The sequence below is a fragment of the Gopherus flavomarginatus genome, chromosome 21, assembly GCF_025201925.1.
Source record: "Gopherus flavomarginatus isolate rGopFla2 chromosome 21, rGopFla2.mat.asm, whole genome shotgun sequence".
Lineage (NCBI taxonomy): Eukaryota > Metazoa > Chordata > Testudines > Testudinidae > Gopherus > Gopherus flavomarginatus.
In genome coordinates this window covers 12,817,355-12,842,141 of record NC_066637.1, presented here as the reverse complement: position 1 = coordinate 12,842,141, position 24,787 = coordinate 12,817,355, and the positions used below count along the sequence as shown (strand labels likewise).

Sequence of the window (24,787 nt, the reverse complement as noted above, 5' to 3'; positions counted from 1 at the left end):
TTAATGAACACAAATGGAGTTGTAGTTTTCACGGATGATATTTCAATCTATGGCTCTTCAATGGAGGAATATAACAAAACCATCAACAAAGTCCTAAGGGTTAATAAGTCATTCTGGACACAAACAAAACATGGAAAAGTGCATTTTCCACCTACCCTAAATGGAGTTTCTGGGACAGACAATAAACAAAGATGGAACCAGTCCTGAGAAAAAAAAGCAATTCAAGAACTGAATGCACCAGTGAACATACCAGAACAGAAACATGTACTGGGCACGGTAAATTACCTTAGCTGAAACCTGCAAGACCTTTCTACAGTGACAAAACTATGGAATGAACTGTTAAAGTCCAACACATCTTGGTGCCGAGGGGGGAAAAGGGAAATCAAGACATTGCCTTCAATAAGGTAAGAGAAATGATCTCAACAGCTCCACTTCTCAAGTACTACGAGGGTACAAACCCACAATGGGGGTCAGTGACAATGCAGGCAGCAATGGCCTACATGCAGCACTGTTGCAACAACACGGCTCTGAGTGGAAGCCATTTGCATTTTGCACATTTACAGAAGCAAAAAGAAGATACACCAACTGAAAAGGAGTGCCTGGCAACCGTATGGACACGGGAGAAATTTTACAGCTATCTGTGTGGATTGGATTCATTTACACTGACAACACACCACAACCTGCTGTAACCCTCATCAGTGGAAAAGTCCTGGATCAAGGACCATCATTCAGATGGTAACGTCTATCGATAAGGTTAAGGAGATTTAACCCAATTGCTAATAAGTTCTGGGGGAAAATCTGGTCGTTGCAGAGCTCTTTGTCATGGAGCGCAGCTTTGCACTCAACTACTCATGAGTTCAAAGATGCTGTAACGGCGTACATGGAAGCTGTGGACGCATACAGATCCGACGTGAGAAAAGAGACTACACCAGCTACAAAAAGCAGCCTTGGCAGACATGCAAGTTTAGGAAGTTCTAAGTTACATTATAACTGGCTTGGCCAAGTATCTAAAGGATGCTAAGGAAATGACAAAGAGACTACTCTGCAGTGCTTAGACCAGGGGTTGGCAACCTTTCAGAAGTGCTGTGCCGAGTCTTCATTTATTCACTCTAATTTAAGGTTTCACATGCCAGTCATACATTTTAATGTTTTTTAGAAGGTCTCTTTCTATAAGTCTATGATATATAACTAAACTATTGTGGTATGTAAGGTAAATAAGGTTTTTTAAATGTTTAAGAAACTTCATTTAAAATTATATTAAAACGCAGAGCCCCCCCCCCCCCCCCCCAGACCGGTGGCCAGGACCTGGGCAGTGTGAGTGCCACTGAAAAATCAGCTCGCCTGCCAAAGGCAGCACGCATGCCATAGGTTGCCTACCCCTGGCGTAGACAATTAAGCAAGTCAAATGGACACATGAATAAAGACAACTGCATCATAATTCTAAATGAAATGAAAGGAGAAATCCTAAACCTCATCCACGAAGGTCATTAAGGATTAACTAAATACTGTGAACAGCCAACCAGACGGTACAGTGGCTGGGCATCAGCAAGGACAAAGTACGAAATATGTGCAAGAAAACATTGCAGAACTAACACACCAACACAACACGAAGAACCTTTAACAACACCACCTCTACCAGAGACACACTGGAAGAGACTAGCCACAGATTTATGCAAATTCAGAGGACATCATTACCTGGTAGTCGTGGACTATTTTTCCAACAGAAATAACGTACTTGAAAGACATAACATGTTGCAGTGTTGCTGAGAAAACTAAAGTGCACTTTTGCTCACTTCAGTATTCCAGAACAACTTGCCATGGGAAACGGATCACAATTCACTGCAGCAGAATGTGAGTCATTCGAAACAAAATACGATTTTGATCATATTACTAGCAGCCTACATTACCCACAAGCAAACGGAGAGGCTGAGAGAGCTGTACAGACAGCCAATAAAATCCTACTGCGGGAAGATTAACTCTTTGTTTTTCTGAGCTACAGATCAACACCAAGAGCTGCTACTCGATATAGTCCGGCACAACTCCTGATGGGAAGACAGCTCAAAACTACTGTTCCAACTTTGGGAAAAAATCAATCTCCAAAGTGGCCAGACGTGAAGAGGTGGCAAAATTGGATACAAAAGGCTAAGAGAGCTTGCAAACCAAACAGATGTCACTTATTAGAGAACTGGCAAGTCTAGAATCTGGTGACCGCGTTCCTCTCAATCTGGGGGGATGGAGGAGGGGCAGGGAAAATGGACAACTCCAGCTGTTGAAGGGAAAAAAAAAAAAAATCAGGTCAGATCATATGTAATCAAGACTGTCCAACAGCGGAGAGTTCAGCAGAAACTGTTGACATCTACAGTCTGTTCCTCTGAAAGAACAATCAACAGAGCCAACTCTACAGATGGCAGATGCACAACAAGAAGACTCAAGGATTCGAAACAGACCACAACCAGTCATTGCAGCTAATGAATCGCCAGATGACGAAGTTGCTCCGCATTCAGGACATGTAATTAGAAAACCAAAACAACTCAGAGACACTTAACAGATTGTTCCATATTGAACTTCAGAAACAGTGGGATAGTGTAAATTTTGTAAAATGGTAGGAATGTAGAACTTGAAGGGAGATGAAATGAAATGCTAAATTGTATATTAGCTAGCCACTAGGTGGCGGTGTGTGTGGCATACAGTAGAACCTCAGCTTACCAGCACCTCAGCAATGGAGGTGGTAAGACTCAGCAGCTTTGAAACTTGATTTTTCACTCCACGCCTCTGATGAAGTGGGTTCTAGCCCACGAAAGCTTACGCCTAAATAAATGTGTTAGTCTCTAAGGTGCCACACGGACGCCTCGTTGTTTATGCAGAAGACAAATGCTGCTTTTAACCATCTTTATTTAAATGAAACAAGCACAGAAAGTTTCCTAACCTTGTCAAATTTCTCTTTTAAACTCTCCCCCCTTTTTCTTTTTAGTAATTTACGTTTAACGCTGTACAGTGCTGTATTTGCTTTGTTGTCTCCGCTGCTGCCCGACTGCGTACTTCCAGTTCCATATGAGGGGTGTGGTTGACGGGTCAGTTCGAGGCTCTACTGTACCCGAATTCAGCTAAACTCAGCCATACAGGCTGCGCCCTGAAGGATTTTACACTGAACACATCTGGTGTGTATTGCTCACAGGGAAGCACTGTAGCCAGTCCATATCTGGTACAGGAGCACGGCATACAGGAACACACTGGAGGACACGCTTGCTCAATGAGAGGAACAATGAGGCGTTGCCAAGAAAGCCTTCGTAGCTTGTTTTGGCCCTTCCTTTGAGAATCTCCATTTTAGGGATTAGTGATGTACTGGAGTTGCTGGGAACCATGAAGCCAGGCCCTGGCAGTTCAGTAACACAGGAAATGATTTCCAAATACTTGGTTTTCAAATATTTTATCTACAATTTCTAATTTGGCTCCACATATCCTGTTAATGATTTAGGTTCTTAGGCCCCGATTTTTAAAAGGCATTTAGAGGCAGCACTGTGCTCAGCATTGTAACATCTTACTGATTTAGGAGCCTAAATCTCATTGACAATTCATGGGATTTAGGCTCCAAAGTGCCTAAGTCCCTTCTTTAAAATGTGGCTAGGCTCCTAAATCACGTAGGCTTTGCAATGCTGACGGCAAAAATGAGTAAATACCTTTAAAAATCCGGGCTTTTTTTTTTTTTTTAAATAAAAATCAACATGAAAAATCCTTCCATTCAACTTCACAAATATCGACAACTACAGAGACTTTCAGTTTCCTATGCACTGCCCCAAATCCTGGGCTTGTTATTGCAAAATATTATAAAAAAGGGGAGAGGGTGCCACCCGAGCCTGATCGCTATTTACTGCCAGAGTGTGAAGGTTTAATTATGAATCATGACATTTTCCTCCACTGCATTTCTAACACAGGAAACCCAGACGTTAGTTCTTGACATTTTTGGTCAATTCGAGCCACTTAGGTTGCTTCAGCACATGCTTGTTTCCTGCTTAATCATCCAAATCTCTGACAGGAACTCTGCACTTACAGAGACAAAGAACATTTGCTCAGCATGTTGTGAGGTAAATGCCAGGGGAGTAAGAATAACTCTGATGGCTCGACTCTTTAATGACAATATACCCGCCAAAGTTCTGAGCTCTCCCTGGGCTTTATACCTATATGATCAAAATACATGATGGGCAATTACAACAACCAGCAACTAAAATGTCTTCACCTGCAATCAAAAGAAAGCTTTCTATGCTGAATAAATACTTACCAAGATGATGTCACTACTAAATATCATTGGAGTATAGGTGGAGGCCTAGCTTGACATTAGTAACTTGCCTCATTTCTTAGTAGGCGTAATTGGGAACAATAGGAAAAGCCACGGCAAATCAGATCAGTGGTCCCTGTGGTCTGTCTTTGAAAGTGGTCAGCACTAGATGCTTCACAGGAAAAAGGCACCTAACTCCATAATGAACAATTATAGAATAACTGAATCTAGCCAGAGCTAGATTGTACCTAATAATATTGTACAAATACGAAATCGTACCCCACACAGGGCTTAACAGTGTATTTGCTATTACTGTACTCGGGCTCACATTGGCCAATAATGTTAAATTGGGGGCGAGGATTCGGTGCCAGTGGTTTAATTAGTTTTATATGTTATTTTCCTTGTATAAAAATACATTTTTGCGAATATTTTAATAAAAAGATTATTCTCAAAAAATTGGCAGGGGAAACAGCATCTGTTCACTTTTAAGAACCTAGCAAATTCCCAAGAAACCCCATGCCTCACCATGAAACAGCTGAATCTGCCACACTGCAGCTGGCATGGGATCCAAATCATGCAAGATAACACTTTGGCGCCAGACTCATTCCAAGGTTCAGCCAACCGGATGAACCCTTTGGTAAACCCTGGACAGAAGTAATTCAGGCAACTGGCTCCAGGCCCTGCAGTACAATGTTTCTTACGGTCTCAGGATCAACAATACAAGGTCTTATGGCTGGGAGTATATTAAAGCAGCAAAAATCAGCAGCTCCTCTGGCTCTCTCGATGCAGGCGCACCACATTTATCCAGAAATCAGATTAATTTAGTCTTGCAAAGTAATAGTCATAAATAACCTAAATCCATTACCTGGAGAGCATTTGCTGCAACATTTATTAATGTTTTCTTGAAAGTATTCAGAGTCTGGGTCTTTGCACTCCGGGGTCTGCCACGTATAAGGTAACGAATAGTTCTAGGAAAAAGAAAGGAAAAGTTGTCAGAGACAAGCATATTATGACCCTTCATGTTGTTGGTGTGTTTTTAATAAAGGAAAACTAAAAGGTTAACAGCCGTTTGAGACAGGGAATGTCATTTCATTGTATGTTTGTACAGACCCCTAACTGGGGCTTCTAGCTGCAAGCTCAATACAAATAAACAATAAAGCAGAAATTGAAGGTACAGCATGAGAGAATCAATGTATTTGCAGTCAGCTTTCTTTCCAATCTGCTGTTGAGTACATGACCCAGCAGACAGAGGAAGCTGAGGCCAGCTCTGTCTGTGGAGCAGCACGGGCCAGACTTTGTCCTAACTTACACCCCACTGAGTTGCAGCCAGGGCAGAAGCTTGTCCTATGTTCTAGCAGATGCCTGCTGTAGTTCTTGAAGAGAAGTTAAATCCAGTCATTTCAGGCATGTTTAAGTATCTTATCTCTGTATCCTCATTATCCCTTATCCTTGTGTATATTAATAACTTGCTTTCTCTTACGGGTTGATAAAAAGTAATATTACAGTAGAGGCTATTTTTAAAAGAGAGAGATTTTTTCCTCAATAGACCTCAAAACCTTTGCAAAAGACACTCCAAATGCCACTGAAATTTCCTGGTGCAATCCTGACCCCATTAACATCAATGTTTTCACCCTCCATGTTACGGCAAAAGGCTGCAAACATCCACACCTCCCATCCTAGATTTCAGTAAAGTTCAGATTCAGGGAATCCAAACATCACAAGTCAGGACTATCTCGGTACCGCCACAAATCAGAAACAAAAATATTAAACTAGCACAAACACTGGGAAAGTTTGAGATCTAACCTGAATCCAGGTCCAGACTTCAGAGTTTGACCCCATCTCTTCTGTTTAACAATCCGTATTACCAATTGCAAGCATTCAAAAATCAGGAGTCAAGCACCAAAAAAATCATAAGATACAAATCAAGAGATTTTTTTAGAAAATATAATTTTGGGAGTTCTTTTCAATTGCTTTCTGATTTCTAAGCCTTTAGGCTGCACTTGCTTCGTATTATTGAACTACCTCCGTATCTAAGGCTAGAAACGTAATTCTTTAAAAAATGAGATCTGAGATTCACATGCAGTCTCCTGAGTCCAGTACCTGAGGTTTCAACAAAAAACACCAAATATTACAGGACTGGCGATAAAAATCGTAAGCATTGGCAACGCTGCATAATTAAAAGGAGAATGTGTTTTGCATCACGTTACAGTTCTAACTTTTTCAACACCACTCTGGTGATGAAAATGTTAGGACGCACAACAAAACCACAGTACATTTATAGATGGAAGGAACTGGGCCTTCTTCCTTCATTTTCATGATGACTTTGCATTTAACTAGACCTGCAGTTTGTGGATTGTTTACTTTCTAGTGACAAATCACTACACACAAAAATAAATTGTGCAGCTTGTAAACCACTGCTCTGCAATTTTTTCCTTGTAATTTCATAGCACAAACAAATAAAATAAAACAAAACAATCTGATCATCAAAACTCCTGCTCAAAAATCTACAGTCCATCAAAATCAGCTGTGATCAAAATAAAATCCAGCCCCAAGCAGCAGGCCCTAAGCACCACTTCACACGTGGTTCTAGTGTTTAAAAGTGAATACATGACAATGGCACCTTCTTACTCTGCAGTCCTGCTCCCTGCGCGCATTCAGAGTCGTACCTCTCAATTTCATTTTTTTTAAAATAAAAGGTACAATTTTACAACTTTTTACGCCTACCAGGCTTTGTGAGCCATCACTGCGTGGGGAGAGGGAGATGGATTATGTTTTCGCCCACACATCATCAACAGAATTAACTGTGGAACTGCTCCAGCACCACTGAAATGGACAAAAATCTTTCCATTGATTTCAACAAACATTGGATGAGACCCTAAATTCCTCTTCTCTGCAGCCCTTAATTACATCCAGGCAACACCAGTGCAGGCAAGAGACTCTGTCCCTACTAGCAAAGGACTGGTGCCATCAAACCCAGCCCACCAGATGAAAGCGGGAAGTGGTTTTATCATTGTCAGTACTTCAGAAACCTTTGTTTAAAACCCGATCAAAATAAAATTTTTTATAGATATAGATATATACACACACAGAACAATCATAAAACACTTTGGACCAGATCTTCAGCTGGCATAAATTGGCATAGGTCAGTTACTTCAATGGACAAATGTCTGAAAAACTGGCCCTTTATTCTCAAAGCAATCACAAAAAGTTCACTGTGCCTTTAAAAATAATAATCAAGGAAAGCTTTTTGTTGGGCAGCAAAAGTGTAGGCGTTTCCTGATACATTAAAAGGGCACAGCTCGGAAAGCACTTAACAGTCATTAATTCAATGAAGAGTAAGAAGACCACTCCGTCAGAATCAGAAATCTCATTAACCCAATTGTTATTGTAAGATTTAGATAAACTTGGAGACGTGCCTTAAAACATGGATAAAAAGAGAAATCAAAGCAGGAACAAGTCTGTTTGGAGACCGGCAATAAGAATATCCTTCCTCCTTGCCAAAAAACAAAAAAAACAACAAAAACAACAGCATTCATATTCCACTGTGTCTCCTCTTCGAGGTCTGACAGAGATATCCACTTCCCACTTTCATTTAAAGGGAACTCCACTGTTTTTCTTCTAGCTAGTAGAAATACTTTGCCCTTATTTTTAGCAGTGTTTGAGAACAGGGCTCAGAAAATTCACTCAGCCCGTGGCAATCACCAGCAAGACTGGCTTCTTGGACCTTGACTCCAGCCTGTGCCCAGAACCGGGTGGATTTAGTCTCGAGGGCCTCTCTTAAGGAGAAGCACCTGCAATCCGTTCTGCCTCTCCTCAAAAGCTCTGGGCGTGAAAGTCTAGCAGAAAGAACATCCGGAAGGAGAGTGGCCTTATCCCAAGCACTTCAGGCACCTAACGTACATAAAGCACATCTCTCAGCTTCTTTTTCTTCACCGCCACCACAACGTGGAACCGAGTTAACTACCTCACTTAACTACCTGTACGGATCACTCAACTGTAACTACACTAAACCATTATCAAGACGCTAAGGGCTTGTCTACATGGGGCTTTTGAACCATACAAATAGAGTTAATCCGCTTCTAAAACACGAGCCCTACCAATGATGCAGTGCATCACAGCGCATTAACTCTGCGCTTCACCAGAAATCTGAACTCCTCTTGCGAAGTGGACTAAGTTTGTGGAGAACTGAATTAATTTGCACTATTGTTTGTGTGCAAGAGCTGGCATCACTGCGTGCCTCCAATAGCTATCCCACATTACTGACCTGGTCACATCCTCTGCCCTTCCCTGCCCCGCTCTCAAGTTCCCAAGACAAACCCTTCCCGCATTTAAAAGCTGGCACGGACCCAGATTTTGGCCATTTGCTTCTGGAATCAAGTGTATCAGCATTCTTGTGACACTACAGCAATCCTACTCCACAACCCCCACGACACACCTGGTGCTGATGCTTGGAGCGGTGCTAAGATTCTGGAGCTCATTGCCATCTAGGAAGAAGTAATGAAAAATATCCCCCCTTGGCTGCCACCCTGCGGGCAAAGGGCTATGAGGTTTCCACCGACGCCCTGATCGTCGTGGCGCTGGGTGCCTGCGACCCCTGTAATGAACGTGTACTTAGGGCCTGTGGGGTGGGCCGTCGCTATGCACGGCTCATAAGACGTTTGATGGTCTCGGACACTATCCGGTGGTCTAGGGACATTTACACAGAGCACATCACCGGCCACTGCCAATACCAGGAGTGAGCCGGCGTGGCTTCGTGCACCCACGGGGGGGGGGAGGAGGCCTATAAACCCCCCCTACTGAAGCATATCCCCTGAGCCCTAAACCCACCGAACTGGATTCCACCATGCGAGGGTCATCCTGTCCCCATTACCCAGCCCGCTTACTTATACCCATGACTGCGTGTAACCCACTGTATGAGCGATGTACCCTCACTGCTTCCTTACTGCTTCTTGATCCCACCCACCGTACACCCCGCATTGGGGACATTACAAACTGTATATATTATGTGCTAACTAATTTCCAAATACCAGCGTCCCCCTATACTCTGTATGTTACCCCCAATGACCAATAACTGACGCTTCAAACTCTTTGTATCATCTTTATTTAAAAATATTCTCTAATAAACTTTTAAAGCTCTTGTGGCCTGCCACCAGCTTAAAGATCTGTTTGTAGACATTGCAAAGCAGACGTCCACTATGTGACATCCCTGGTCTTGAACCCAGGTTTAGGAGTCTCAAGATAGCTGCTACATCCTGGCCATCACCCAAAGCCTACTGATATCTGGTGGGCTGAGAAATGACTAGGACTATAGCCCCAGCCAAGGCGCCACCCACGGGAGCTCTGATTGGAGGATCGCCCAGCTCCACCAATTGGTCCAACCACGCTGTTTAAGCTAGGAGAAGACACAGGAAGTTTGTCCAAGCAACCAGGTGGTATCCTGTTGTGGCTGCTTCCTGATTCCTGCTCTGCCGCTGGCTCCTGCCTCAGCCCGGCCTTTGTTCCTCTTCCCACCATGATCTTTGCCCCACCTCCTGCCCTTACACTTCACCTCCAATCCTCAGTGGCCAGACCCTTCTCTGGCCCCAGCCTCCAACTTACAACCCTGACTCTGGCTTGGCCTTTGACATCTGACCTCAGCTCTGACCCTTCATTTCAATTCTTGGTTCTGACTCTGGCTTGACCCCTGGCTCTGCTAACTGGCAGGTGACTCTCCACCCCAGAAGCCCTGCAGACAAGAAGAGGAAAAGCGAAGGCATATACCCGCCTCGGACTCTGACCCCCCTTAGCCGTTCTGCCATACCCTACACATTCAGTTTTTGCTGCATTACATTTAATGTTTTTTCCACGGTTCGCAGCTGGTAGCTTGGCCTGTTAAATGTATTTTTAAGTAACAGTTGTTTTAATACTGGTTCAATTAAAAACTTCATTTTGATTTGTTACATTACTGTTGCTTGGCTCTTAATGAAACCAGTTTAAAATTCATCCATTATAACTCATCGTTGCTCTGAAGCCAAAAGCCCCTTCACACGAAGGGGGAAAGTCACAGGCAGGGTCAGACTTGCAGCACGCATAAGCTACACCACACAGCTCACCATCGACACAAACACCTCCCTCTAAGGGCTAACAGCTGGATGCAAAGCTGCACATTTTCAGGCATGAGACTCAAGAAAGACAGGCATCCCTAATAACCCCCTGGGTGTTTGCATTTTCTATTTTCGGTGGCTGCTCAAAGTGCCGAGCAAATGTCTGCACCTCGGACTCCCACTCATCTTGCAGGGTTTCTCCCTTAGTCCAACAAATATCGCGCAGAATGTAATGTGCTGCTATAAATGGGCAGCACAGTTTTTTTTTCAGTGGCTTTTGAACCTATTCCACAAACAGCGCCATCTCCTTTCCCACAGGTCAACTGCACTCTCCACTTCCGTTCGGCAGATTCCTTCCTTTTGTCCAAGAGGCCTATGAATGGCGTCTTTAACCAGGGAAGCAGAGGATAAGCCAGGGTATAACCAAAGAAACCTCTCCACCATTAATGTCCATAGGGTTTCTGTGGATAAATATCCTTTCTCCATTAAGGCAAACAGGATCTCTCAGAGCTCAGCTGTATCACCACAGCCCCTTCCCGGCCACCCTACATTTATGTTTGCACACCTGCCACGGTAGTCAGCCAGCCCTTGGAACACCATTTCGGAAATTCCCCTTTCTGTGCCCTAGTACAGGGGGCAACTGATGGTACCCATATGCCTAATATAGTTTGGGAACCCCACTGGTGCAAAACCTCAATAATTTTCTGGGCATTACCCAGCTTTATAATCTGGTGCAACAGTATCTTTTCCAAGGCATGACACATCCCTATGACAGCTGCCTCAGCAGTCGATCTCCCCACACCAAATTGGTTGGCCACATACTGGTGGCACTCTGGAGTGGCTAGCTTCCAGATGACAATGATGACCCAGGTATGGGGGAGCACAGGTTGGTATGCTGCCTCTTCAACTCTGCAGACACATCACTTACAAACAAAAAAAAAAATCCCATCCTGAAATTCTCTCGCCAGTGCTGGTCATCTCAGGTCCGCAGAACAATTATTTCGCACCAATCCACACTGGTCTCCAGAGCCCAGAAATGGCACTGCATTGTGTGTAGCTGATCCAGGTGCCAGTCCTCTAGTACTAACTCTTTGGTGTTCTCTTCCTCCACGCTCCCATCCTGCTTCCATCGCTGCTGAATCTCCCGCTGCTGCCGCCACATCATTGGTTTGGCGACGTGACAGGTGGTCTCCAAAGTCGAATTGGTCCAGCTTTGAGTGCTGAAATACACCCCAAGCAGACTCCGTGTGATCACAGCTACCACCACAGCAGAGCAGAGCATTGTCGGGTCCATGCTGGCTGACAACAATTCAAAAATGGTGCAAGCCGGCACACGATGGTGGAGACATGGGATTTCTCAAAAATCTGAAGCCCCCTGGCTTCCTACAATTCATAGCAAAAACAATCCCAGGAGGGCCAGCGCTGTGCAGTGAAGCAAAGGACCTCACCCTCTGAGAAGGCAACCCCTTTGGTTCACAACAAGCCACCACTGTGCAGACACATGACGCAAACTGAGAAACAGGAGTTCCACGTGCATGCTATTGGTGCAGCTCGCCTCCAGAACTTTACCAGACACAGTGCAACAAGCTTTGCATTCACACTCACACACACAAACCCCAGGAATGGAGAACACCCCGGATCTGAACAGACTGGACCGGTTCGCTTCCATCTGGCAGAGCAGTTGGAAGGAACTGAGGTGGTAGAGGGCACTTGCGCCCCCTTATATAGCTCCACCCTCAGACGCTGTTTGGAGACAATTCAGCACCATTAGACAGTGCAATATCCCTAAGTGGGACTATGTGAGCCACTGGAAGAACTTTCCCTGTCAAGTGAAGGTGAGGCTGAGCCCTCCCTTTCTGTCAAACATAAGCTTTCACTTCAAGAAAAAAGGGTTTCTAATACTTCTGGTTAGGACTCCGTGTCGGTCACAGATTCTGTGACTTTCCGTGACCTCCACGACTTCTGCAGTGGCCGGTGTGGCTGACCCCAGGGCCGCCCAAGCAGCTGCCACAGGGCTGATGGAGTGGCTCCACAACCAGCTGCACCGGCCGCTGCTTGGACGTCCCCGGGTAGCAGGCCTCCAGGACCACCAGAGCAGTCGCTGGTGTGGCTGGCCCTGGGACCACATGAGCAGAAGCCCTGGGGGCAGCGGGAGCAACAGCAGCTGGACGGCCCTGGGGGCGCTCCTGGAAGCTGACGCTGCAGGCTTCCCCGTGAGTATGTGCCCCTGCCCTGCCCCCCAGCTAAGATTTAGTCAGAGGTATATACAGCAAAGAATCCTGTGGCATCTTATAGACTAACAGACGTTTTGGAGCATGAGCTTTCGTGGGTGAATATCCACTTCTTCAAATGCATGTGGTGGAAGTATCCAGGGGCAGGTATATATATGCTAGCAAGCAAGCTAGAGATAACGAGGTCACTTCAATCAGGGAGGATGAGGCCCTGTTCTAGCAGTTGAGGTGTGAAAACCAAGAGAGGAGAAACTGGTTCTGTAGTTGGCAAGCCATTCACAGTCTTTGTTCAATCCTGAGCTGATGGTGTCAAATTTGCAGATGAACTGAAGCTCAGCAGTTTCTCTTTGAAGTCTGGTCCTGAAGTTTTTTTGCTGCAGGATGTCCACCTTAAGGTCTGCTAGAGTGTGGCCAGGGAGGTTGAAGTGCTCTCCTACAAGTTTTTGTATATTGCCATTCCTAATGTCTGATTTGTGTCCATTTATCCTTTTCCGTAGAGACTGTCCAGTTTGGCCGATGTACATAGCGGAGGGGCATTGCTGGCATATGATGGCGTATATTACATTGGTGGATGTGCAGGTGAATGAACCAGTGATAGTGTGGCTGATCTGGTTAGGTCCTGTGATGGTGTCACTGGTGTAGATATGTGGGCAGAGTTGGCATCGAGGTTTGTTGCATGGATTGGTTCCTGAGCTAGAGTTATTATGGTGCGGTGTGCACTTACTGGTGAGAATATGTTTCAGGTTGGCAGGTTGTCTGTGGGCAAGAACTAGCCTGCCACCCAAGGCCTGTGAAAGTGTGGGATCATTGTCCAGGATGGGTTGTAGATCCTTGATGATGCGCTGGAGGGGTTTTAGCTGGGGGCTGTATGTGATGGCCAGTGGAGTCCTGTTGGTTTCTTTCTTGGGTTTGTCTTGCAGTAGGAGGCTTCTGGGTACACGTCTGGCTCTGTTGATCTGTTTCCTTATTTCCTCGTGCGGGTACTGTAGTTTTGAGAATGCTTGGTGGAGATTTTGTAGGTGTTGGCCTCTGTCTGAGGGGTTAGAGCAGATGCGGTTGTACCTCAGTGCTTGGCTGTAGACAATGGATCGTGTGATGTGAGGTATATAGTACAAGTCATGGACAGGTCACTGGCCGTGAATTTTTGGTTACTGCCCATGATCTGTCCAAGACTTTTACAAAAATATCCATGACTAAATCGTAGCCTTACTTATGGTGGTTATGAAGAAAATCTAGTGAATTTAAAGCACTAGCACGCTGCCTTCCTGCATCTGTCACAAAGCAACATTGACAGGACTCTGGTCAGTTTCACAACAGCTCTTCAAAATACTGTAGACCTTGTGGGTGGCTGAGAAACTGACCTGAATAAGGACACTTTCAATCTGCAGCTATTTGAGACATCTTTGAACTAATGTACACATTCACTGGGAGCAGGGGGGATCCCAAACCAGAGGCTGAAGGATGAATAGAGTAGCAGAGTCCCCACCTCCATACCAGCACCCAATCACACACAAATACAGCTTACAGCAGACAGGCTTCTAGGGGAAACCATAGAATAGCACAGACCACTCAACATCCATGAGGCTCCAGGATGGGGTGGAGAAGGCAGACAGGAAGCCCCTTCTTCCTTTCAGTAGCCACAGAAGGTCTTCAAATGTATTAGAGCCCTACACCCCAGAGACGGATACAAAAGTGGAGTTGCTGAGATGCACCTTGGAAGGTATCCTACCTTCCTGACAGCTGAGTTTTTCACTAGGATATTGCCCCGGCACTTCATCTCTCATAGTTCCTGGACAATAGGTTTGGTCAGACCTGGCTGCTGGGGGCACAGAATATTTTTTCAAGTTTTGTAGTGTGGGAACAAAGCTAGTTTTAAAGGAGCCACATTCCTGCTATAATAGGCTCCCAAAAGCTGTGAGAACATTCCCTTTACTGAGCTACAGTCAAGGGTTGGGGATTCTGAGGCAGGCAATGCAGCCCCTTTTCACCAGCAGGAGGCTTGATTCATTCTTATTACTCTCATTTATATAAAAAGGAAAAAAATATTTTCAAAAACGTCTCGGTTCAGTGCTCATTGTTAATGCTGGGCTTGCTATAGTAGTCTCACAGGACGAGTAACAAGTAATAGAGAAACCACACCATTTGCAAATGTGAGCTGACAGCACTTCTGCTGCAAAAGCTAGCAAAAAAAATAGTTTCTGAAGGCTTCGCTGCTGGCCACAGTATTTTAGCTGAAACTCTTTCCTTGTTTAATAAGAGGAGGCCAATCGAGTGCAGTAGCTGCAGTTCTCCGGTCAGGTCATGGTGAACAGTATTAAGTCAAACACACCTAAGGAACTTTTTAAATCTTAAACTTTCACTTCAAAAACAGAGAGAGAGAGAGAAATAAAACAAACCACATCATAAATTATCCTGCTGGTGAGGCTTCCCGGCAAGACACGGTCTTGTCTCGTTTTCTGCACTGTCTTTTAGATGTTGCAATACTGCCCTGGAAGCGTTGGAGAGACAGAAAAACCTGTTGCTCGATGGGTTCACATCCGCCTTTCAGAAATTTTGCTTGACACGGTTCATCTATTGACTGATACGATCACACAAAGTTTATCTGATTAGTGGTGGCTGTTGCTGACTAACTGTTAAGAAATTGTCAATTAATCCTGAACTAAACTAAAAAGAATCTTATCACTTTGGACTTGACTTCTTGGCAGAATACAATGGGCAGGGTTCTAATCTCACTGCTAAAACTTCTGTGGAATTAAATCTTATTTACTCTGGCGTAAGCAAGGGCACAGTCAAGAACACTCAGTCAGATCTGCTGTGCAAGGACAAAATTAGGCCTCTCATTTGATGTTTAGCTGTCCTAAAGCTATGTTACTTGGCCACAGGATGATTCCCCTTTTCCCACCCTTGCCCCCTATGCCAGGGACCAGAAGAGGATGAGTGTAGAAGCTGTTACGCCAGGTAAATCCTCAGATCCACTGGCTTTATGGCGGCTCTACACTGGGATAGTGACAGAACACAGGTGCAGAAGGGGCCAGGGTCTGGCCTAAAATTTTTCAATTCCACCCAATTTTTGTGCAAGTCATCTCTCCCTCTGCTCTAATTTGTACCTCTAATTACAGCACCTACCTTGTATTATGAAAATAAACTCTTCACTTGAAAAAGAATACTGTAAATCTGAAACCCTTTCATGGGCTGATGTGACTCATACCATCACTCAGGAATAAAATCTGATCCCAGATTAAAGTTAATCATAACCCAGAGTAACAATTTGGCACGAGACAAGTTTGAGAAGAACCTTGCGTTGAATACTTAGGGTCAACTTTAGAGTTGCTCAGACTAGACAGTAGCATGTGAGGAGGAAAGACTTTTCAGAGATTCGTACAAACAGAATGGAAACATCTGAATGTCGTCAATGGAAGCAAAACTCATTTCCCAAGAGCAGGCAGAGACACTTACACCAGAGATTTTGATTCACCCTTTCATAACTGTTTTCTACTGCCACCTCTGTACATTAGCTGAACAAAAGTTGGCATGTTGCTACAGTGCCGGAATATCGGCAGGACAAACGGGGACAAGCCGAGTACACAGGGAGGGGAAGTACGGTACAGTAGACAATGCCCAGGACATTAGGCAGAGCACAAGAGGTTACATGCAAAAAGTCAGAGACCCAGGACTCTGTCCCTATGGAGTTAAAAACACAAATGCTTACAGCGCATTCCACTCTGCAGGGTGTATTATAGATTCCCAGCAACCTGATGGTCTAACCCACAGGTGGCCAATCTGCGGCTCTTCAGAAGTTAATATGCGGCTCCTTGCATAGGCACCGACTCCAGGGCTGGAGCTACAGACGCCAACTTTCCAATGTGCCGGGGGCTGCTCACTGCTCAACCCCTGCTCTGCCTGAGGCCCTGCCCCCACACCACCCCTTCCCCTGAGCTGGCCATGCCCTCGCTCTCCCCCCTCCCCACCAGAGCCTCCTGCACATGTTTCAGCTGGTCGAGGTGAGCGGGGAGGTGCTGATCAGCGGGGCTGCCGGTGGGTGGAGGCACTGGGAGTGGGGTGGGGGAGCTGATGGGAGGCTGCTGACGTATTACTGTGGCTCTTTGGCAATGTACATTGATAAGTTCTGGCTCCTTCTCAGACTCAAGTTGGCCGCCCCTGCTCTAACCTACCATAGGCTTATGAGGGACCTAGCAGCAGCTTCTGTAACAACCAGGGCCACAGCTGGTAGCTCATCAAAACACATATTTACAGCACACCTGAGCTCAAAGATTCCCAGAATGGAGCTGAGCCATCTCCTCCCTGCCCCTCTTTGGGGGATTAGCACCCCAGGGACTGCAATGGTGCCTGGCCTCTCTGCTGGGCCCGATGGGAGGAGGCTCACCCTCCTCACACACCCAACCACAATCCAGACCCTAACGTTAGTATTAGAGGTGGACCTGGGTTGGAAAGTTCAAATCCAGATTGGGAGTCACCATTCCCCAAAGCGTGAGGGGCTTGGGACGGAAGCACTGAGTAGGCTCCATGTAACAGGGAGGACTGATCAACTCAGAAGTTCACAGAAGGGTCCTCCCTAACATTCAGGGGGATTTGCCCCCAGGCCACTCCCAGGTTCGCACCGCGCTGACACAATGTGAAGCACTTCGTAGGTGCTAGGTATTAGTATGATGCTGACTTTCTCTAAACTCTAGACCTCAGGCTCTGCTGCTAGCCAGAAACGTCTCCATTTCAGCCCTGGCTGTTACTACACAGCACAAATTGGTAACACTTAACTAAAATGTGTCTCCAAATTCAAGGACTCAAGTGGAGGATATTAAACAGGAACTGCTGCCTGTAGGTAAACCACAATGAAGTCATCTAACACTATAACATCAGAACCTGTTGCTATGGAAAAGACTGTGGTTCAGAGACGCAGTCTGTTCAGCAGCAAGAGGGGAAAATATAGAGCTTGATTTAAAATAACTGAGCCGGTAATTCGGAGGACAAATACTGTCAGGGCCAAATCCTGCCTTCAGATGGTGGCAACTCTCACTGAAGTCAAGGGGTGCTACGCCTGTGTAACTGAGATCAGAACTAGGCCTTAAGACTTACACTCAAAGCCCTGAGCTCTTCAAAATCACGTAGTGCCATCACTGCTCTAAGACAGGGGTGGGCAAATGTTTTGGCCCAAGGGCCACATCCGGGTATGGAAATTGTATGGTGGGCCATGAATTCTCATGAAATTGGGGATGGGTTGGGGGTGCAGGCTCTCTGGTGGGACCAGAAATCAGGAGTTCAGGGTGAGGGAGGGGCTCTGGGCTGGGACAGGGGGGTTGGGGTGCAGAAGGGAGGTGAGGGCTCCAGCTGGAGGTATGGGCTCTAGGGTGGGGCTGGGGGTGCAGGAGGGAGCTCTGGGTTGGGATCAAGGGGCTTGGAGGGTGGGAGGGGGATCAAGGGTGGGGCAGGGGGTTGCAGCACGGAAGGGGGTCATAGAGCAGGCTCCGGGTGGCACTTTCCTCAAGCAGCTCCCAAAAGCAGCGGCATGTCCCCGCTCTGGCTCCTATGTGGAGGCAAAGCCAGGCAGCTCTGCAGGCTGCCCCATATTCAGGTGCCGCCGCTGCAGCTCCCATTGGCCGTGGCTCCCGGGGGCAGTGCTTGGGGTGATGGTAGCATGCAGAGCCCCCTTGCTGCCCCCAGTGTGTAGGAGCCAGATGGGGGACATGCTGCTTCCAGGAGCTGTGCAAAGCCACAGCATACATGGAGTGGGGCAAGCCCCTAACCCCACTCACCAACGGGAGCTCGAGGGACAGATTAAAACATCTAAAGGGTCAGATATGGCCCAGGGCTGTAGTTTGCCCACCCCTGCTCTAAGACAAGTTTTTGGGTCCATTGTATGAACAGTTCACCCATCCTGTACTCTCCAGGAGTAAAGAGGGCCAGAACAAGGCCTGTGAACTATTTAGTGCGGGGTCTCTGCACAAGGGTGAATTTCACCCTATAAACTAGGAGTTTGGCATATTCTGATAGCAATGGACAGTACAACTCTCCTTCCCTGACCATTAGCCCCCAAAACCATCTCTATTATCTTTCTTACGACTATGGATTTTCTTTTTCTAGCTTATCTTATCACCATAGTATCCAAGCACATTTTTCCCCATCATAAACTAGGAAAGCAGGAAACTTTATTATGCATGGAACTCATTTACAATCCACAAAAACAACATAAGTGTCCAAAAATATCTGGCCCACAGTCTGGCTTGAAGATGCAGGGCCAGAATCTGATCGCTGTCATACCGATGTAAACCTGGTATAACCCCAAGGGGCAGAGCTAGTCTGACATAGACAAAATCAGAATCCAGTCAACAATACTTAATAAATCCTACAAGCCACCTGATTTTCTTTACTGGTCTTTGTCTATAATACTGTATCTTGATCTAGTCTGTAATATCAGATCCAGAGACAGATGCTTAAGAGACCACAGCTGTCAGTGGCTTTCTGATTTGTTGCTGATAATTAACTTTGGTTTACTTTTGATGAAACATCTTCTAATACCAACATTCAACAATATGTTGAAGGTGAGAATCATACTTCTGAGATTTTAGTCACATATCCTGTTCGTTTTCTATGATCTTGCTCTGCTAACCATCATTGGTGTATATTAACTAAGGCCACGTCCAGACTAGGTATTAAAATCGATTTTAGATACGCAACTTCAGCTACGGGAATAACGTAGCTGAAGTCGAATTTCTAAAATCGAGGTACTCACCAGTCTGGACGGCGCGGCATCGATGTCCGCGGCTCTCCGTGTCGATTCCGGAACTCCGTTCGGATTGATGGAGTTCCGGAATCGATGTAAGCGCGCTCGGGGATCGATACACCGCGTCCAGACTAGACGCGATATATCGATCCCCGAGCAATCGATTTTAACCCGCCGATGCCGCGGGTTAGTCTGGACGTGGGCTAAGACATAGTGCTCTGGGACATACAGACACAAAAAGTTTGTACATGCAGGCTCACAGTAAATGTTAACAACACCTATGTGGAATTTTATAAGAACAGTTATGAAACTGTATTATTTTTCCTGTAATTCTGATACTGGCAAGCACTTTAAAGTTTCACTACTCTCCGATGGGCCTATATCTGTGTACGTGCTGATATAACACTCGATTTCACTGACTAGGCCCTGGTCTACACTACAAACTCATGCTGGTATAACTATGGAAAATCCACACCCCTGAATGACGCAGTTATGCCAATCGAACTCGAAGTGTAGGAAGCGCTGCGTCGACAGGAGGGCTTCTCCTGCGACACAGCTACCGCCTCTTGCGTTGGCAGAGTACCTATGCCAATGGGAGAAGCTCTCTCATTGGCATAGGTAGCGTCTTCACTAAGCGCTACAGCAGCACTCTAAGTGTGGACAAGTCCCAAGTGTCCAGAGGCGTGTATAAAGATCTGGAACCCAAGATGACAGGAGCTGTACAAACAAATATGAAGACATGGTCCCTAATCCTAAAATCTTACAACGTAAGATGAGAAGAGTCATGAGAAAAAGAAGGTAGATATTATACACAGTTGCCATTTTGTACAGAGTAAGGAAGAGGGGGGAATCAGAGATGACCACCAGATCAAAAGGCCCGAAGCACATGGAGAATGCTGGTGTCAACACTGGCAGGGAAGAGGGTAGGAGAAAGTTGCAGAGGGAAAAAAAGAAGGAAGCAGATTTGCCCATATTAAGTATATATTGATGGTGAGACATCCAGGAAGAGGTATCTGAGACAGGCGGAGATGTAAGATTGGATGGAGAAGGGCACAGTGGGAGTGGAGAAGACAACAGGCAAGTCACCAGCATAAAGATAGCAGATGAAATCATGAGAGGAGACGAGATCACCCAGAGAGAGGGCGTAAAAGGAGAAGTTCTGGTTATATAAAATTAAGGGGAAACATTCATAAAGGCTTCTTGTAATGTGGCATTTGGGGAATTTTTAATATAGAATTTCCTGGCTCTGCAGTGTTTGTGTATTTTAAACTACAATGTCCTATTTAGATTTTATCCCTTACAACCTTAACTCTTGCTTAATATAACTTGAACTGTGAATCATACAAAGGGCATTAGCACATTATTCTGGTCTCCTTCCTCTTGCATACAATGCACTGTGCTTCTTTGAGACTCCAATTTCTCTGCATAATACCCACACCCCTGACGCCAACCAGGGAAACAAAGAGGAAATAATACAAGAAGAGATGGGCCAAAGGTAAAACCCAGATCTTAATAGTCCCGTCCTTGGGGGAAAATGGGATCTGGACCTGAATTTTGCAGCTGGTTCTCTCCAAGGGTATGTCTACACTGCAATTAGACAACCTCAGCTGGCCTGTGCCAGCTGTTCGAACTAAGGGGCTGTTTAATTGTAGCATAGAGATTTGGGCTCAGGCTGGAGCCTGAGCTCTGGGACCCTCCCACCATGCAGGATCCTACAGCCTGGACTCCACACGGAGCCAACACACCTAAAAAATGGGAAAGCTCCTGGCAAGGATAACTTGAATGCAGAATTGTTCAAGGTAAATCCTAAATTAGCAGCCAGCATCTATCCTGGCTGCTCTATTTACATCAGTCTGGGAATAGGGAAAAGTGCCAGATGAGTGGACCAGAGGGGTATAGTGAAGAAACCAAAGAAAGGAACTCTCGGTGATTGTAATAACTAACATGGTATCACACTTTTATCTGTGCCAGGCAAAGTACTGTGTAAGATCATAGTCCAGTTTATATTGGAGGCAGTTGATAGCATTCCCAGAAGAGAGCAAGCTGGTTTTCAGAATGGGAGTGGATGCACAGACCAGATTGTCACTCTATGAAACATAATAGAACAGTGCTCAGAATGACAATGGCAACTCTACATGAATTTCATAGACTTTAAGAAGGCTTTTAATAGCGTTCACAGGACCAGTCCATGGCGCATTCTGCAGGCATATGGAATTCCTTTCTGTATAAGCAACATCATCAAAAGCTTCTATTTCAACTTTACATGCAGTGTTGATCACAGAAAGCTGTTCTGAAGTCAAAACAGGAGTACATCAGGGTGTGTCACGTCTGCAGTCCTCTTCAACACTGTCATTGACTGGGTAATGCAGAGTACAACAGAAGAGATGCCAAGAGGCATTAAATGGACACTCTTCTCATCCCTTGAAGACCTGGACTTCACAGATGATGTCGCTCTCCTAATCACATACCCAACACCATATACAAGAAAAAACAACTCGACTCAACGCATTCAGCCAGCAAATTAGACTGAAAATCAACCTCAATAAGACAGGTATCATGACCTTTAATATTGCCTCACAATCACCAATACGGATGGAGGATTATGTTCTCACCAATGTAGAAACATTCTCATACTTGGACAGCACCATCAGCCAGGACGGTGGAACAAGCTAGGACACCCGGACCAGAATCAGTAAAGCCAGAAACACCTTCAGGACCTTAAATACAGTCTGGAAATCATCAAAATACAACACCAAAACCAAACTCAAGATTTATCAGAGCTGCGTAATTTTAACACTACATCATAGTGCAGAATGCTGGAGAATGAGAAAGTATGACATGTCCAAACTGTCTTCATACCATACAACCTCAGAAAAATCCTCCGTATCATTTGGCCCAGCACAATCTCAAACCAAGATCTATTGACACAGTGCAGCCAAGAGGATCTGAGCACCATCATTGCCAGGAGGCACTGGGGATGGATCGGTCATGTACTTCGGATGGAAGCTGATTCTATCACCAGAGTAGCAGTAAGATGGACACTTGAAGGCAAGTGAAGACGAGGCTGCCCAAAAAGAACATGGCGAAGAGCTGTGGAAGCCGAGCTGAAAAACGTGGAGCTCAGCTGGGAAGCCATTGAAAGACTTGCCAGAAACAGACAGGAGTGGAAGAGCTTCGTCACTGCCCTAAATGTCAGAGGCGTAATAGGAATATCATGATGATTAGCCCAAGCCTCATAAGCCTGAGTCAGATGGCATGGGCCAGCCACCAGGGGCGGCTCTAGGTATTTTGCCGCCCCAAGCACGACAGGCGGGCTGCCTTCCGCGGCTTGCCTGCGGATGGTCCACCGAAGCTGCGCAACCAGTGGACCCTCCGCAGGCAAGCCACCAAAGGCAGCCTGCCTGCCGCCCTCGCAACAACTGGCAGAGCGCCCCCAGTGGCTTGCCGCCCCAAGCACGCACTTGGCGTGCTAGGGCCTGGAGGAGTCCCTGCCAGCCACAGGTTTTTAATTGTAATCTAGACATAACCTTCCCGGCCAAACCCAAACCCTGTATCCATGGCCCTTGGGAAAATTCAGAGATGGCTCCAAACTTGGCAACTTGGGCCCATCTCTAGAAACAAGGAATTCCGAAAATGATGCTGTACGACGAACCTAACTAACAGCAGGCCTGGTAGTCTCAACATTCCCATACTTGTCACTGGAAAAAAAGGACTATGGATCAAACAAACTGCAAACATTAGAGTGACATTTTTTGCCAGTATGTTGAACACAGAATCACAGGGTTAGAAGAGAGACCACAAGGGTCAGTCTAACCCCTTGCCAAGATGCAGGATTTGTTGTGGCTAAACCACCGAAGACAGGTGGTTCTCCAGCCTCCTTCTGAAAACCTCCAGTGAAGGAACTTCCACGACCTCCCTAGGTGTCTGTTCCATTCTCCAGCTATTCTTACAGTAAGGAGGTTTTTCCTGAGATTCAATCTAAATTTGCTATGCTGCAGTTTGAACCCATTGCCTCTTATCCTGCCCTCTAGCATGATCCTCCTGTTTTCCCTGTGACACTAATGGCTTTGCACAGCTCTGTTTACAGTCTCTTAGCCACAGAACTCCTTCATCGTTGCAGCACAAATGAAAATGTGTGCAACCACCAGCTAGCACTGGCACATAGCCCTTAGACCTAATGGTGAGACAAGCTGGGGAAATCAGCATGGTTATCCTGAGCCTCTTGCTTTGGGTTTTTAACAACCTCTCCCCCATTCCCCTCCCTCAGCTGCCCAGGCCTTGTATCATGGTCATCACTCATCCTGCCAAGATCTAAATGGAAATTCCTCAGAAACCAGTTATCACTTACAGGATGGGTCACCGGGGAGAGACCAGAGACACTCAGCTTGCGAGTGAAAGACATGTGCCCTTGTGGGCTGCTGAAACCACTTCTATTAAAAAAACCAAAATATTCTCGTTGACTGAAAAGTTCTAAATGGCAAGATTTAGGCTCAGTTCCTGTGGGTAAGCGCCGACTTTGACAAGAATCTTTCAAGTAACTCAGACTGAATGAGAAAAAACAAACCAAGAAAAAGTGTGTCATTCAAGAGCTATTTGCTTTGCTAGCTTCCCTTGACTGAACCCTCCTGCTAGCAAATAAAATGCTGAGCTTTCATTAGCCCCACTACGCACCGGTTCTTTGAACAGATCACATTTTGCAATAATGGGCAGAAGATCTCTTTTTTCCACATCATTATGGTGGCTGCAATGTTTCTGAAATGACCTTTTTTCCCCCCTCCAAATCTGCATGTGATTTATTTATTTTTTTTGCTGGTGAAAGGTGCAAGATTCACAGCCCCAAAAAGACCACATACCCCTATATGTCAACAGAATGGGTACAGCATGGGTAGTGATGGTGAAAGCTTCCCCAGTTCTCTGCCACCAATGTGGGACCATGCGTAGGAGTGAAAAAGGAGTTCACTGTCCATTACCCATTCAATCTTTGGCCTCGCTGAAGCTGCCAGCAAGGGGCACAAGCAGGGCTAATTGTGAGGATTTTGGTGATGAGACGCACCACAAGACTAAGACACAAAGCAGACAAACTGGCAACCAAATGCTAACAGCTTTCAGTCACTGCTTACCTGGGCTAGATTCAAACTGGAAGACGATAGCTGAAAAGCTTGCTAAACTGTTCCCAATCCACCAAAATCCAGTCCCTCTAAAATACTACTGTATTACTCCAGGTGTAATATATAAGATACCATTGTGTAACTCCATGTGTGTGTATATACACACACGCACGCACACATCCTCATCGTCTGGTCACTTTAGCTTTTCATCCTATTAACCCTAAATGAATATAAAGAAATACATAAATAAATTGCACACCCTATCAAAACTTCCCCTACATGGGAAATATTTTAGATCTTGAAACTAATAAGACAAACATACATATCAGCATGATGGAGGGAAATTATGACTGTTC

The 24,787-nt window shown here is 45.6% G+C and overlaps 1 protein-coding gene across 1 annotated transcript in view; it reads right to left on the bottom strand.

Annotated features, from left to right (window-relative positions):
- Positions 1-24,787, bottom strand: part of LOC127038884 (uncharacterized) — a 129,115-nt gene that overhangs the window by 14,292 nt on the left and 90,036 nt on the right. The window contains exon 21 of the mRNA XM_050931956.1: positions 5,139-5,241. Within this exon, the coding sequence (XP_050787913.1) occupies positions 5,139-5,241 (103 nt within the window). The remainder of the gene's footprint in view (positions 1-5,138; positions 5,242-24,787) is intronic.